Genomic DNA, 16,884 nt, shown 5'->3' on the forward strand with positions numbered 1-16,884 from the left:
ATCTTTTTTTTTTTTTGAGTTGGAGTCTCACTCCGTCGCCCAGACTGGAGTGCAGTGGCCGCTCCCGGCCCCCGCAGCCTCGACCTGCTGGGCTCCGGCGATCCTTCCGCCTCAGCCTTCCGAGTAGCCGGAACTACAGGCACACGCCACCGTGCCCAGCTAGTTTTTTATTTATTGTAGAGACGAGGTCTCGCCAAGTTGCCTGAGTCTCGAACCTGTGGGCTCAGGCAATCCACTCGCCTCGGCCTTCCAAAGTGCTGAGATTACAGGCTGAGCCACCGAGCCCAACCCAGAAAGTTAACCTTAAAACAAAGCATTCTCCATTTGCTGTGCCCCAAAGCCTGTCTGCAGAGGACTCAAGTGAAGCTGACCGGGCTCTCACGTCCACGGCCCCCAGCCCTGAGGCTTCTAGGGGGTCCCTGCCTGAGGGTTATGTGTGCAGGGGAGGCTGCAACCCTGGCATACATGTGGCTGGCTTTGAGCCAGGCTTGTTTCTCTCCCACAGGAAGCCCCTGGTGGGCTTTTTGAGGATGGAGCCAGACAAGGGGTCCTCAGCCCCTCCAGGACCCGTCGCTGCGCTGGGAGTCCCAGATGCCGGGCCTGGTGGCTCTTCCTTAGGGAAGCTCCAAGTGCTCCCTGTGGGGCCCGGGGCCCGCAGCGGGGGCCCTGGCAGCCTGGCTGCAGCGGGGGACGGCGCCCCAGACATTGGCCTCGTCGGGGAGCTGAGCGGCGGCACGAAGATCCCCAACCGGGACAGCGGCATCGACAGCCCGTCCTCCAGCGTGGCCGGGGAGAACTTCCCCTGCGAGGAGGGCGGTGAGGCCGGCCCGGGCACCGCTGTCCCGGGGCTGCACCCCCAGGCGACCCTGGACAGCCAGGTCCTGCGGGACGCCCCCCCGGAGGAGGCCGCCAGTGATGGGGGTGAGGAGCTTGGCCCTGAGAGCCAGCCCCCGAGGGTTGACAAGGACTCCGGCCTAGCCCAGGTAGGCCCCCCTTCTGTGCCCTAGGCACGGTCTGCAGGGCGCTCCTTGGGAGGGGTCTGAGTGGTGCAGCGGGCCTGACTCCAGGCCTTGTTCTTGGGAGGGAGGCGCACAGGCACACCCTGGGCACGCGGAGGGAGACCCCAGGATGTGGCCTGCCCGGAAAAGCCTTGGGAAGGAGCCGTGCAGGCTGCCCCAGACCCACTGGCACCTTGGGCAGCGATCGCAACCCTGAGCCTCAGTGTCCGTGCCCATGCGGTGAGCACATCCCTTATTCCAGGAAGGGCTGATGGTCAGTCTTACTGGTGGTTCTGCCCAAAGCTTCCCTTAAAAGAGGGCTCCCCGAAAGCCTCGCAGAATTCCCATGAGAAAGGCAGTGTGAACGGGGAAAACGGTTTTTCTTTTTCTTTGTCTTGAGTTGGAGTCTCACTCCGCCACCCAGGCTGGAGTGCTGTGGCACACTCATGGCCACCCCAGTGTCGACCTACTGAGCTTAGGCGATCCTTCCGCCTCAGTCTTCCAAGTAGCCGGAACTACAGGCACGCGCTACCATGCCCGGCTAATTTTTTAAAAATTTTATTGTAGAGATGCGATCTCGCCAAGTTGCCCGGGCGGGTCTCGAACCCGCAGACTCAGGCGATCCACTCACCTCGGCCTCCCAAAGTGCTGGGATGACAGGCTGAGCCATCGAGCCCGGCCGGAAAACTGTTTTTCCAAATGGGGAAACTGAGGCATGGAGCGCAGGGCACCTGCCCAGGGTCACCCATGAGCCATGGCACAGGCTGGGTTATCTGTGCTCCCCGGAGATGCACAGGAGCCGTGAAGCCCACACTGTGGCGGGAACACCTGAGTGGACGTCTCCTGGTGAGCAGAGTCCACGGCAAGGTGGCTCTGCCGTGACAGAAGGTTCGTGCGCTTCTCTTTAGCATTTCCTGGGCCCTGGGCTCAGTGCTGCAGTCCAGGGGGAGGTGGGCACGCAGCAGGTGGCCCCAGCTGAGAGAAGCCGCACGGGGGGGACACAGCGTGGGCACAGTGCTGAGGGACGGGATCCCAAAGCAGTTGCCGGGTGCGGCCCGCTGGCTCCGGGGAGGGGACGCGCAGGCTGACCGGGGAGCGCCGGAGACGGGCTGGGCAGGAGCAGGGCAGCCTGGTGCCTGGGCCACCGCGAGCCAGCTCCTCGGAGAGAAGGCAGGGCTGTGCTGGGATGCAGGCTCATTATGACGCAGGCATGGAGAGGCCGGCAGGTCATGAGATGGGAGAGACAGTTTGTTGCTCACCGCTCCCCAGAGCAGGGGCGTACTTCGCCATGGAGCCAAATGGAGGACCTCCAGGGTCGGTCAGGAGGCAGAAGGAGCCAGGGGAGAGCAGCCAGAGCCCTTGCTGTGGACTCCATGGGAAACAACGGGCGAGGCAGGGTGAGCAGGCTCAGAACTGGCTGGTTCGAACATTTCACTAGGCTCTGGGCACAGGGGCTGTCTGGCACCTGCCCTGGGTGATGAGGGTGGGTGGACAGTGGCCCCAGAGTGTGAGGCCCATGGTGCAGGTGTGGGTGCTGGGTGGTTGGTTTACATATGAGAAGGGTGGTCACAGGGGAGTCCTTTATTCTCTCTAGGAACTTGCTGGCCCTGGGAGGGAAAGTTCCTCCAGGGTCAGCAAGGCCCAGACGTCCGAGCATCAGACCACAGAAAAGAAAAGGTCTGGTTGTCATTGGCCACCCCACCTGAGGCTCTCGAGGTGCACTCCCGCTGGGACTGAGCTGCTGTCCCGGGGTGCTGGGGAAGGGGCGACCCCCAGGCTCTGCCCTCGGGTTCTAGGGTGTGCCCAGGGCCAGAGGCCAGCTTGGGGAAGGCCCCTGTCTTTGTGCCTGTAATAGGAAGATTCTGGTGCTTTTCGTCTCATTTCACGGGAATGAGCTTGTCTTCTTCATCCTGGGGTGTCTGGTTAGAACGTCACCCATCACACACTGGCCTGTTCTCAGGGAAAGGTGCTGGGCCAGGAGCCCTGAGACCCTGTGACTTGTCTCCCTACATCCCAAGATAGAATACGTGTCCTGATGTAGATAGGAGGTAGCACAGGTCTACGTGGGTGTCAACCATGAGGAATTAGCTAGAAGAAAGAGGAATATACTAAAGAAAAGGCATCGAGGACAGAGTAAGGACATATTTCAGTGGCACACTTTCAGACTCACCCAGGTCTCGGGGGACCTGGGTCAGGCATAAAACTGCCACTCATACAGGGACAGCAGGGCAGCATAGGGGGACAGCAGGGGCTAGGCCTTCACCCCCTGACCTCCGGACGTTTGGACCCCGCTCCCGAGGGGAGCCCGCTCTCAGGCAGGTTCTCCAGCCTCCTGCCACAGCCTTTGTGTCTTGAAAGTGGGCAACTTTCAAGGTTAAGCAAAGGCTTGATTAGACTTGAATGCTTAGCACCTTTCATTTCTGTCCTTGGTGCCTGGTGGGGTGAGGCAGTGAGAGTGTCAGAGACGCTGCTAGTTCACATGTCTTTTCAAGGTCCTTCATGGGAAAGCCTGGGAGTGAGGTCTCTTTTCCCAGCAGAGAAATCAATGCACAGAGGGGCTGAATCGTGTGGCTGGATCAAGATGTCCCAGGCTGAGCCCTCACTTTCTCTAGGCCTGTCCCTGAGAAGGTGCCCCCGGGACCCTGCTGTGCTTACCAGAGCCCAGAGGGTCTCCTGGCCCCATCCCGGCTTCCTCTCCACCCCCAGCCCCCCAGCTCTGCAGCTGGACCCCTCAGCCCCTCCAGAATTGCGCCCTCTCCTCTGTTCTGGAAGCCCCACCCCACCCGGCACCTTCCAGGCAGCACCCCCTCACCACGGCATCGCTGTCCGAGACTTCCCTCTCCTTCCTGTTTCCTGGGCACGCAGGCTGACCCGAAGGCCCCCGGGCAGTGCAGACGCCACCCCAGCCTCTTCTGCCCTTAGCCTCAGGCAGGGCCCCTCCTACCTGGACAGCCTCATCCTTCTTCTCTACTAGGTGCCTTGATCTGTGACCCACCTCGGAGCCTGCAGGAAAAGCTCCCTGTAGGATCTGGGCTGCCAGCCTGCCTCCTCGCTTTGCGCAGCTGTCCCCCTAACTTGTGGCTCCTCGAAGGGGACTCTCGCAACCTTGGCCCCCAGGTGTAGACCTGCTAGTAAGGACGCAGGACCGAGTCTGTAAGTGAACACAGGAGCAAGCCAACCCCAGAGGGTCTAATAAGCTGAAAAATGCAAGGCAAAACCATTTCCCCACAAATAGGTTTGGGCAGGCTCACTTATAAGCATCCGCGTGACACCACGGCTGGGAGTCGACACGCTGATCCTGGAGTGGGGGTCGTGGCTCTGTCTGGTGACCAGCGGCCGCCTCCGGGACACAGGCTTCTGGCTTCTTCGCTGTGGAAGGCGTTGTACCCCAGCCCACAGAGGTGGGAGGGAGCCTCGGGCAGCTCGAGGGTGAGGAGGCAGCTCGGCAGACACATGTGGCAGGCAGGGGGCTGAGTCGGAAAGGGCCTGTGCCCTGGAGGTAGCTGGGCTCCCTCTGCTTGGTGGCTCTTTCTTCCTTTTTCCCTTTCCCCGAGCTTTAGCTTGAGACTCTGCTAAAAACATGAACACAGGATGCCGTGGGGGAAGGCTGAGGAGCCCTGGCAGATGGTCATTTGAATCCCACATCTGCGCTTCGAGGAAGGTGTTGCTGTTATCCACCCCCCCAGAGATGGGGAAACTGAGAACCAGAGAGAGTGTGTTCCCAAGTCACTGCACAGGGATGTCGGGGTCTGCAACCTGAGTCCTCAAGTTGGGCTGATCTTTGTGTGCTCCTGTTGTGTTCCGCCACTTTGCTGAATTGGCTCCGTAGTCCCAACAGCATTTTAGGGAACCTTCAGGGTATTCTACAAATAAAACGATGCCATCTGAGGACAGAGTCATTTTGCTTCTTCCTGTCCAATCTGGATGTCCTCTTTCCTCTTTTGCTTGCATACTTGCTCTGTCTGGGACCTCCGGTACTATATCGAGTAAAAGTGGTGAGAATGGGCATCATCGTCTTGCTTTAATCTTAGAGGAAAAGCTTTTAATCTCTCACCATTGAGTGTGACATTACTGGTGGACTTGTCATCTATGGCTTTTATTATGCTAAGGTTTTTTGTTTTTGAGTTGGAGTCTCACTCTTGTCGCCCAGACTGGAGTGTAGTGGCACACTCCCGGCCACCGCAGCCTCAACCTGCCGGGCTCTGGCGATCCTTTCGCCTCAGCCCTCCCAGTAGCTGGAACTACAGGCACGCGCTACCATGCCCGGCTAATTTTTTGATTTATTGTAGAGATGAGGTCTCAGCAAGTTGCCCAGGTGGTTCTCGAACCTGTGGGCTCAGGCAATCCATTCACCTCAGCCTCCCAAAACACGGGATTACAGGCTGAGCCACCGAGACCGGCTAGAGGTTGTTTTCCGTTCCTAGTCTAAGTGTTTTTTTTTTCTTTCTTATCAAAAAAAGTATGTGGAATCTTGCTTTTTTTTTTTTACATCAACTGAGATGACTGTGTGGTTTTTTCCCTTCGTTCTGTTAATGTGGGGTATGGCATAATTGATTTTTGTATGCTGAATCATGGTTGCATTCCAGGAATATTGCTGGCAATGGTGTATAATCCTCTGTGTGGTTTTGGTATCAGGAGAGTGCTGCCTTCATTGAATGTGCTTGGAAGGTTCCTCTTCTTCAATTTTTTTGGAGGTGTTTCAGGAGGATTGCTGTTAATCTTTTTGAAAAGCCTGGTAGAATTCACCAGTGGAGCCATTTGGTCCTGGACTTTTCTTTGTTGGGAGATTTTTGAGAACCAATTCAATCTCCATATTCATGTTCCTCTTTTCAGATTTCTGATTCAGAATCCCGAATCTTCCGGATTCAGTCCTTCTTGATTGTGTGTTTCTAGCAATGTCTTCATTTCTTTTAGGTTATGCAATTCATTGGCATATAACTGTTCGTCATATTCTCTTGCAATCTTTTTGTTTCTGTGGCATCAGTTGTAATGTCCTCTCTTTCATTTCTGATGTTAGTTATTTGAGTCTTGCCTCATTTTTTCTCAGTTAATCTAGCTAAGAGTTTTTCTTTAAAAAAAAAAAAGCAGCTCTTAGTTTTGCTAATTTTTGTTCAGTTGCTTTTGTATTCTCTATTTCATATGTCTCTGTTCCTATTTTTATTATTTCCTTTCTTCTGCTAGCTTTGGGTTTAATTTGCTCTTTTCTTTTCTTTTTTTTTGAATCAGAGTCTCATTCTGTCACCCATGCTGGAGTGCAGTAGCATGATCACGGCTACCACAGCCTTGATCTGCTGGGCTTAGGTGATCCTTCTACCTCAGGTCTTCCAAGAAGTTGGAACCATAGGCGTGCACTACTATGCGCGGCTAAACTTTTTGATTTACTGTGAAGACGAGATCTCACCTCGTTGCCCAAGCTGGTCTTGAACCCCTGGGCTCAGGCAATCCTCTTGTCTCTGCCTCCCCAAGTGTTGAGACTACAGGCGTGATCCGCTGTGCCCAGCCTGCTCTTCTTTTTTGAGTTTGTTGATGTGTATAGTTAGATTGTTGGCTCAAGATCTTTATTCTTTCTTTTTTTAACTCCCGGATTTTAAGAACGAATTTCTTCCAGGTGGTCCCCATGTCGTTTCTTTAGCTGTAATCCACTAGGGGCATTTGCAAGTTTCTCAGGAGCCTAGGCTGAGATAATTTGTGTTGACTGTGGTGGAGCTTTGCCAGGCCTGGGCTCACGGAGCTGTGTCTCAGGTTGGGAGTCCATACGTGCACATGATGGGTCAGCCCATTTGGAGTCTGGCTCACTGGGCTTGGGGCGACAGGGCTGTTACTCTGGCCGGGAAAGGGCACGTGGCCGGAAGGCCTGCCTGCCACGAGTGGCCCTTGGGACTGTTTCTCAGGGCTACGACTTGTGTCCACAGCCGCTCAGCTAGCCCGCAGGTATGTTTGTCAGAGGCAGCCCATAGAGCTGTTTCTCTGGCCTGGCATGTGAGTGCAAGTCTGCTTTTCTGGTCTAGGGATGTGTCCACCAGGGTGGCCTCTGGGGATGTTTCTCAGGCCTGGGACAGCTTCTTGGTTGGCCTAAGGGCATGTCTGCCGGTAGTCTGAAGGGCTGCTTCTCAGGCCTGTGACATGAGAGCACAATTTCTCGGCTGGCCTGGGGTGTTTCTGTGAGGAGTGTCTCATGGGGATGTTTCTTAGGTCTGAGACTGCAAGTGCTGCTAGGCTGCTCGGTTGGCCTGGGGCATGTCTACCACCGAGGGTGGATCACGGGGCTGTTTTTTAGTCTGGAGATGTGGGCTTTTGACTGCCTGGCTGGCCTGGGGGTGTATCCTCCAGGCACAGCCCGAGGAACTGTTACTCAGGCCCTGTTTGGGAGCACAGGATCGCTGGGCCAGCCAGGGCTGTGTCTGCAGGGACAGGAGCACTGTGGGGCTGTTACTCGGGTCCTGAGCGCTGGCACACAGCCGCCCTGCTGGGCCAAGAGCATGTACGCTGCTGGGAGCCTTGAAGGCCAATCCTGCTTATGGGAGGGTTTGCAGCAGTTTGGCTGCTCAGGGGTGGAGTCACCCCAGGCAGCGCTGCCAGACTGTTCTTCCAGCTGGAAGTTGGTGGTGGGGGTTGGTTGGTTTCCCTGCTGTGCAGCACCAGAGTCACGGCCAGTCCCGGGCCCTGGGGTTGTAATGCTGAGTTGCCTGTGCAGTCTTGATGGAGCCCCAGTGCTACAGAGAGGCAGTGGCTACTGGTCCCAGAGCAGAACGTGCTCCAGAGGCGGCTGGGGTCTCAAGGTGGGGCTGCGCGGCAGCAGCGTGGCTCACAGGGGCGGGCGGGGGATGGGGGCCGCGCACACACCTTGTCCTCCTGCTCTGAGGCGATGCAGTCGCATGGGTTCCCAGTAACTCTTCCAACTGGGCTCAGGGCTTGCGAGGACTGTGGGATTATTCTCCTGTTGTAAGGACTGTGGGTGTTTATGGTGGTGGTGGGGATGGGTGGGCGTCTTCTGCTTACCTTTTCCCCAAATGCAAGTCCCTCCTGACTCTGGGTGGTCGAGGCCAAGCGGATCTTGGGGCTTCAGAGGCCAGGTGCCTTCACACTTCCTTCCTGGGCTTCCTGTTACCCCAGGTGCGTCTCCACGCCTTCACGGCACCCCGTCACTCCTCCTTTGACCCTCCAGTCGAATATCAGCTGTTTATTCATCGCCTGGGTCCCTTCTGGTGAGGGGAATGGACTCGAGGTATCTCTAGTTAGCCACCTTGCTGACTTCAGTCGTCTTCCTTTTTTCTTTTTTTCCTGGGGGTGGGGTCTTACAATGTTGCCCAGGATGGCTCAAACTCCTGGGCTCAAGTGATCCTCCCACGTAAACCTCCCAAGTAGCTGGGACTATAGGCACATGCCACCATACCAAACCTTGTGACAGTTTTTGATTTAAAGTCTGTATTGTCTGATGTAAGTGTGGTCACTCCTGCTCACTTTTGGTTGCCATGTGCATGAAAGATCTTTTCTGTTCTTTCACTTTCAATCTGTGTGTGTACTTGTATCTAGAGTCAGTCTTCTGTGAATAGCATATAGTTGGAGGCTGTTGTTTGTAATGCATTTGGTCAATCTGTCCTTTGACTGGAGAGTTTAATTCGTTTACATTTAAAGTAATTACTGATAGGAAGGGCCTGCTGTTGCCATCTTGTTCACTGTCTTCTGTATGTCTAAGAGGGTTCTTTCTTGTTCCTCCTTTACTCTCTTGCTGCCTCCCTTTGTGTTTCATTGCTTTTTTGTAGTGATATGCTTCCATCCCATTCTCACTTCCTTTCGTGTATATCCTCTAGGTGTATGTGGTTACCGCTGCAATTGCAAAAAACGTCTTAAAGTTATAGCATTCTACTTTAAACTGATAACTTCAACTGCATACAAACGCCATACTCCTTGACAGTTCCACCTTCCCCCACTCTGTGCTGTTAATGTCACAAGTTCAGCTTTATGTATTGTAGGCCAAAGAACAGAGTTTTAAAGTACTTAAATGTTTTTGTGATTTAAATGTTATGCATAAAATTACACTACTACAGATTATATTTGTCCATGTATTCACCTTTACTGGAGAACCTTATATCATCATGTGGCTCTGCTTTAATATTTACCACCCTTTATTATTTTTGTAGAGCAGGTCTAGTGGTAACTTCAACTTTTGTTTACCTGAGAGTCTTACTTTTTCCTGTTTTGAAGGCAGTTTTGCCAAATATAGTATTCTTGGTTGACAGTCTTTTCCCCCAGCATTTTTTTCTTTTTTGAGCCAGAGTCTCACTCTGTCATTCAGGCTGGGGTGCAGTGACATGCTCACAGTCACCAGAGGCTCAACCTGTTGGGCTCAGGCAATCCTTTTGCCTCACCCTTCCAAGTAACTGGAACTACAGATGCATATCACCATGCCTAGCTAATTTATTACTATTATTATTTGTTGTAGAGACAATGTCTTGTCATGTTGCCCAGGCTGGTCTCGAACCCATGGGCTCAGGCAGTCCTCTTGTCTCTCCCTCCCAAATTGCTGGGATTACTGGTGTGAGCCATCTCACCTGGCTCCCAGCATATAAAATATATCATCCCACTCTCCTGTGATCTGCAAAGTTTCCAATGAAAAGTCCGCTGATAACCTTATGGAAGTCCCCTTGTATGAGATAAATTGATTTTCTCTTGCTACTTTCAAGATTTTCTTTGTCTTTGATTTTAGACAGTTTAATTGTTATGTCTCTTATTTTTTTTGAGTTGGAATCTCACTCTGTCACCCAGACTGGAGTGCAGTGGCACGTTCCTGGACACTGCAGCCTCGACCTGCAGGACTCCAGCGATCTTTTGCCTCAGCCTTCCAAGTAGTCAGAACTACGGGCGTGTGCTACCACACCCGGCTCATTTTTGATTTATTGTAGAGACAAGGTCTCAACATGTTGCCCGGGCTGGTCTTGAACCCTTGGGCTCTGACAATCCACTCGCCTTGGCAAAGTGCTGGGATTACAGGTTGAGTCACCAAGCCCGGCCGATTGTATTGTATCTTGCTGTGATTCTTTTGATTTATGTTAGTTGGAGGTCTTTGAGCTTCTTGAATTTTTATGTGCATTGCTTTTCTCAGATTTTGGAAGTTTTCAGCCAATATGTCTTTAAATAAACTCTCTGCTCTTTTCCTTTCTTCTCCTTTGGTGTTCCCTTATGCATACATTGATCTACTTGGTGGTGTCCCATAAGTCCCCTAAGCTTTCTTTGCTTTTCCTCATCTTTTTCTGTTTGCTCCTCTTACTGTATGATTTTGAATAATCTCTTTTCGTTTGCTGATTTTTTCCCTCTGTCTGATCAAGTATGCTGTCAAACGCTTCTTATAAAATTTTCTATTCAATTATTGAATATTTCAGCGCCAGAATGTCTGTTTTATCCTTTTTTTTTTTTGAGTTGGAGTCTCACTCTGTTGCTCAGACTGGAGTGCAGTGGCCGCTCCCAGCCACTGCAGCCTCGACCTGCTGGGCTCCGGCGATCCTTCCGCCTCAGCCTTCTGAGTAGCCGGAACTACAGGCGCACGCTACCACGCTCGGCTAATTTTTGATTTATTGTAGAGGTCTCGCCTGCCCAGGCAGGTCTCGAACCCGCGGGCTCAGGCAATCCACTCACCTCAGCCTCCCAAAGGCGTGGGATTACAGACTATAAAAGTTTCTACCTCTTTGTCGATATTCTTATTTTGCTTGAGCTTATTTCCTGATTTTTAAAGAACTCATCTATCTGTGTTTTCTTTGAGTTCATTGAGCATCTTTATGGCAACTGTGCTTCTTAAGGATCAGATTTGAGAGTTTTATTTTGTTCCTGTGATTGGGTTATGTTTTTCTGTTTCTTTGTATGCTTTTTTTTGGTGGGGGAGGGAATTTGAAAAAAACAAACACCTCTCCCAGTCTTTGTACACTGGCATCATTCAGGAGAAGATTCACCAATAAGCCCAGCTGGAGTTTAGGATCTCTCAAACCTTCTTTGACCTCTTGCTTCCTTGGCATCTATCTATCTACAGAACCGAAGCTCTAATGCGCTGCTAGCCTTTGTTTTCAGTGGCTTTCAAACTCTGCTGCTGGTCTTACTAGCACTCTAGTCAAACGGACAGAGACCAGTCCCTTGGGCAGCCCCCAGACAAGCCAGAATGTTGGACCCACAGTTCACTCTTTTGTTTCTACCCTGCAGGAAGAACCCCCGTAGGGGTGGTTTCCTCTCAGTTGTGCCATGCTAGGCTGCATAGGAAAGGAGCACAGGAGGGAGCTGCTACAGTCTGAGCGTGTTTCTCAAAATTCATATGTTGAAACTTAATTGCTGATGTGATGGCATTGGGGGGGGGACCTTTGGAGGTGGTTAACTCACGCGACTGGAGTCATCACGAGTGGGATTAGGGCTCTTATAAAAGGGAGAGAAAGTGTTATGGGCTTGTTCTCTTTTGCTCTTCTACCGTTTCTACCACGTGAGGACACAGCCTTCATCCCTGCTTTGTCCTTCCACCCTTCTACTCCGTAAAAGCGCGTGTTCCAAGCGCCGCCTTGGAAGTGGAGATTAAGCCTTCACCAGACACTAAACATGCTGGTGTCTTGATCACAGACTTCTAGCCTCCAGAACCGTGAGAAATAGATTTCTGCCTTTCATGAATTACCCTGTCTTCGGCGTTTTGTGACGGCAGCACGAGTAGCCCAAGACTGACGTGCATCACCGATTTTCCTGCACCTTTTGCTGAAATCTCCTCTTGGCTTTATGATGACTTGGGCGTTGTGATGTCTCAACTCAGCTCTAGAATTCTCCCACGTGCGGTCCGGGGAGCCATCTGTGGCTTGTGGTTTGTGTATTGTTGTCAACTTTGTGTCTCTGTGGGGGAAGGAGGGCCTGTAGCTTCCTAGTCCACCATCTTGCTGACATCTACAATGTATTTTGATGTGGTCACTGCAGCTGCTCTGTAGACAGAGGCTCAGGGGGGTAGCATCATCTCTGGGCAGGAGAGGCTTTTTAGGGATTGAGCGAAGCTGCTGTGCTTTTCCAAAAACTTCCCTGGAAACACGTTCAGTGAGAACTGAGCAACACATCCCCTGTGCCGCGGACTCTGGTTATGCTGGAGCACAGTGGGCAGCCCCTGGCGGTTGCTGACTCCCCAAGGCGCGTCTTCCCCAGATGAGCTTCCTTTCCTCTCTCCACAGCACTCCGACCCCCAGAAGCTGCTCCACATTGCCCAGGAGCTCCTATCCACCGAGGAGACCTACGTGAGGCGACTGCACCTGCTGGACCAGGTAGCCCACGTAGCTCAGGGACCCACCTCTGTCCCCTTCTAGAATCTCAGTGGGCGGTTTCAGAGGCAAACTCACCATCTCTCAGCATTCGCAGGGTATTGCAGGTGGAGTAAATAGGACTTAAGTCTTAAAGCTCAGACAAATTTAAGTCTGGTGTAAGAAATCTCTTTGTTGTGTTCAGTGTGGGTGGCTCAGGGGCGAAGGCTCTGTCCGGTCACCTTTGGGACACTTCTTCTTGGCAGTTGCACATAAATGACTCCTGGACATTTTCTGCATAAGTAGTTGGGACAGTGGGTCCGCTCATTCCTGCCTGCAGGGCAGCATGGGGCTGATGAGCACAGGAAGTGACGTACCCACGAGACCAGGATTTTGACAGCATGTTGCTTCTGTTTGTATCTCACAAGCCAGGGAAGGAGTCTGCACCTTCTGCTTCCCGTGAGAGGTGGCTGAGAAAAGATGTCCTGCCCTGTCCTAGGGGACGGTCCCTGCCTCACCCACTGCCTTAGCCGTAGTTAAGCTTGCATTAAGATCATCAGGTGGTTTGGATCAGTTTGATGCAAAGGGAGGGCAAGGTGGCAGTGACCCCGCCCCCAAGCACTGACGCCCCACGGTGACCATCCGCAGTGGACGCTGCTCAGTGACCACTGTGTGGGCTTCTCCACACTCAGGTTTTCTGCACCAGGCTGACTGAAGCGGGGATCCCTCCAGACGTGGTAACGGGCATCTTTTCCAACATCTCCTCCATCCACCGCTTCCACGGGCACTTCCTGCTGCCCGAGCTGCAGACACGCATCACGAAGGAGTGGTGAGCACTGTCCACAGGTGCCCAGGTTGGGGGAGCAACTCAGGTAGACTCTACGGCTGGGTTCCCATGCCTAGAAGCCCGGCAGGCACTGGGGAGGCGCTGGCACCTGGTGGCCTGGGCACCTCCCTTCCCTGCATGGCCTTGGGTCCAATCCCAACTCCACCCCTTCCTGGTTGGTGACCTCGACTGGTCTCCAAGCCTGAGTTTCTCGGGAAGCGACTGATGCAGAATGAAGAGATTTTAACACTCCATTCAGGGCTCTTGGGGATTTAAATGAGATTTGATACCTGGAAACGCCCAAGAGTGAAGAAATCGTGTTAGTTGGTTTTATTTTCCCTGTTAGCCTATACTCCACCTTTGCTTTATTTGTTTTTTATTTGTTTTGAGTCAGGGGTCTCACTCTGATGCCCAGGCTGGAGTGCAGTGGCACAATCACGGCTACTGTAGCCTCGACTTGCTTGGCTCAGGTGATCCTTCTGCCTTCCAGGCAGCTGGGACTACAGGCACATGCCACCACACCTGGCTAATTTTTGTAATTTATCGTAGAGACGAAGTCTCACCATGTTGCCCAGACTGGTCTCAAACTCCTGGGCTCAGGCGGTCCTCTCGCCTTGGCCTCCCAAAATGCTGGGATTGTAGACATGAGCCTCCATGCCCGGCTTCAATTTGTAGATCTTTAGAAGCACATGGTCCAACTGCAGGGCGGTTTATATCGTGTCCCTAAGGTGGTCATGGCGAATGTGGCCTTCCAGCTGAAGCCCACGCCTGCTAGAGACTGGTGTTCTCTGTCAAGCCCCTGGAGACTGCTAATCCACGAGTGTGCGTGCGGCCCACCCGGCTCCTCTTACATCAGCGGCGCCAGAGTGCAATGACGACCCTGCCCTCCCCGTTAATGGCCTTTTGGCAGAATGCACGAGTGCACTTTCCGGGTCCGCTGCCACGGTGGCTTTGTGTCTGTGGCTCTTTTCTTTCTCTTTGATTACATACTTAGGTTAAATCTTCAATAGTTCCAAGGTCAGAAACTATGCGTATGTTTTTCTGCCTCTTGAAACTGATTTGCAAATCCCCGTCCAAAGCAGCAGTTCGTCCCTCTCATCAGGACCACAGAGGGCTGCTTTCCCCATGGCTTTGCCAGCACGGGACACGATCCCCGTTTCTCATCTTTACTCATTTAAAGGGAGTAAAATGGCCTCTCACTGATCTTCTTTGATAACTGGGCCCATCGTTCGAGGGGTTCTACTACCAGCACCTCCTGGGTCTTGAGCCCTGGCTCCAAGCCTGCGCTGCTGGAGTGTTTTATAGGCATCCCTCATTTAATCGCATCTTGTAAGGAAGGAAATTAAAGCTCAGAAAGGGTGACCCATTTGTTACCGTCACACAGAGCCGGGGGTCAGGCCTTTGCCTTTGGCCGCCACCTACAGCTCTCTGGTGAAGTTCATGCCCCTGGCCTCAGAGCCCCTGTCCTGCCTGGGCGGTTTCTCTGATGTCCTCACTCCCCCACAAAGGGATGCGAATCCCCGACTCGGGGACATCCTGCAGAAGCTGGCCCCGTTCCTGAAGATGTACGGCGAGTACGTCAAGAATTTCGACCGGGCCGTGGGGCTGGTGAGCTCGTGGACGCAGCGCTCCCCGGTGTTCAAAGATGTCATCCACAATATCCAGGTAGGGCGGGTGGCAGCATGTGGGTGTGGACATCCCCGGGTGCATGAGCTGGGTGTGCTAGTTTAAAAAACATAACTCTTTTTTACTCCAAAAAGTCATATAGGATGCTACTGAAATTTCAGATCATCAGAGAAAATCAGTAACATCACAGGATGTGTCCAGATGATCTACTGATGCTTTGGTATTTGCAAAAACTCCCAGAGACCAGTCAGCATTCCCATTTCATGGATGGGAAGATTGTGGCTTGAGGAGTTGTGCAATCGCAGCATCACAAATTATCATTTGATAAGACCTGGATTTAAAGGACAGTCTAGAATTCCACAGTGTCCCTGCATAGCTAGCGCAGGTTTTTTTTTTAAAAAGTTATTTGATCTTTTCTTTCTTTTTTTTTCCCCCTGCAAACAGCCAATTCACAGCCTGTGCTGGTCCTGTCTCCTGGTGGCTGGTCTTTTTCTTACTACTTCACAGGGTTTTATACGCTGAGCATAGCATCCGTTTTCTGTCATGTGCATCACAGGTCATTTTTCCCCATTGGGCTTTTTGTGTTTTAACTTGACAGTGTTGTTTGCCTTACAGAATTTTGAGTTCTTATGTAGCTGCATTCACCAACTTTTTGAGATGATAATGATTTTTAAATTTACAGTAATCTTTATTTATTTTTATTTGTTTATTTATTTATTTTTTCTCTTTTTCCTACATAAGGACACAACCAGAAGGCACCACATATAAACCAGAAAACAGGCCCTCTCCAGACGCTGAATCTGCTGGCTTTTTAATCTTGGACTTTTCAGGCTCTAGAATTCTGAGAGATACATTCTTTTTTTTCTTTTTGAGTTGAAGTCTCACTCTGTCGCCCAGACTGAGTGCAGTGGCACGCTCCCGGCCACCACGGCCTCGACCTGCTGGGTTCCGGCAATCCTTCCGCCTCAGCCTTCCAAGTAGCTGGAATTACAGGCGCGTGCTACCACGCTCGGCTAATTTTATTTATTTATTTATTGTAGAGATGAGGTCTCTCCAAGTTGCCCAGGCGGGTCTCGAACCCACAGGCTCTGGCAATCCACTCACCTCGGCCTCCCAAAGTGCGGGATTACAGGCTGAGCCACCGAGCCCGGCTACATTCCTGTTTTTTAATAAATTACCTAGTCTATGGCATTTTGTTATAAAAACTCGAATAGACTAAGACACTGGTTTAGGTAAAGGGGACTTTGTTGGCTAATAGAACCATACCATGCAAATGTGAGATTTGTCAATGCATCAGGAATTCTATCTGTGACAGACACTAATGATTGTCACAGTGCCTGGGACAGAGAAAATAAGCAATAAATGTTTTGTTTCTGTTTCTGTTTTTTTGAGTCAGAGTCTCACTCCATTGCGCAGGCTGAAGTGCAGTGGCATGCTCACGGCCACCCCAGCGTTGACCCGCTGGACTCTGGCATCCTTCCACCTCAGCCTTCCAAGTGGCTGGAACTACGAGTGCACGCTGCCACGCCTGGCTAATTTTTTTTTTCATTTTTTGTAGAGATGAGGTCTCGCCAAATTTCCCAGGCTGGTCTCAAACCCATGGACTCAGGTAATCCTCTTGCCTTGGTCTCCCAAAGTGCTGGGATTACAGGCTTGAGCCACTACGTCCGGCCTGTAGTAATCCTTATTTATAAATCCTTATTTATAAATGCTTTTCCCACTACCCATGGTTACATAAATTATGCTTTTTTCTAACTTTATGGCTTCATTTTAAAAAATTAAGAAGCGGCTGTGTGCGGTGTCTCAGCCTGTAATCCCAGCACTTTGGGAGGCCGAGGCAAGAGGACTGCCTGAGCCTGGGGGGTCGAGACCAACCTGGGCAACTTGATGAGACCTCATCGTCTCTACTCGTTTCTACAATTAAAATCACACATAATTTGTGATGCTGTCGATTGCACAACTCCTCAAGCCACAATCTTCCCATCCATGAAATGGGAATGCTGACTGGTCTCTGGGAGTTTTTGCAAATACCAAAGCATCAGTAGATCATCTGGACACATCCTGTGATGTTACTGATTTTCTCTGATGATCTGAAATTTCAGTAGCAATCCTATATGAGTGGATTGCTTGAGCCCGCGGGTTCGAGACCTGCCTGGGCAGGCGAGACCTCATCTCTACAATAAATCAA

General features: G+C 51.9%; 1 protein-coding gene across 1 annotated transcript in view; it reads left to right on the top strand.

Annotated features, from left to right (window-relative positions):
• Positions 1-530: 530 nt before the first annotated feature.
• The window catches only part of FGD3 (FYVE, RhoGEF and PH domain containing 3), a 44,677-nt gene continuing 28,323 nt past the window's right edge, over positions 531-16,884 (top strand). Inside the window, exons 1-4 of the mRNA XM_021707594.1 lie at positions 531-983; positions 12,179-12,268; positions 12,937-13,073; positions 14,579-14,735. Coding sequence (XP_021563269.1) covers positions 531-983; positions 12,179-12,268; positions 12,937-13,073; positions 14,579-14,735 — 837 coding nt within the window. The remainder of the gene's footprint in view (positions 984-12,178; positions 12,269-12,936; positions 13,074-14,578; positions 14,736-16,884) is intronic.

The sequence above is a fragment of the Carlito syrichta genome, unplaced genomic scaffold (assembly GCF_000164805.1).
Source record: "Carlito syrichta isolate Samal-C Ts95f unplaced genomic scaffold, Tarsius_syrichta-2.0.1 Scaffold120569, whole genome shotgun sequence".
Taxonomy (NCBI): Eukaryota; Metazoa; Chordata; class Mammalia; order Primates; family Tarsiidae; genus Carlito; species Carlito syrichta.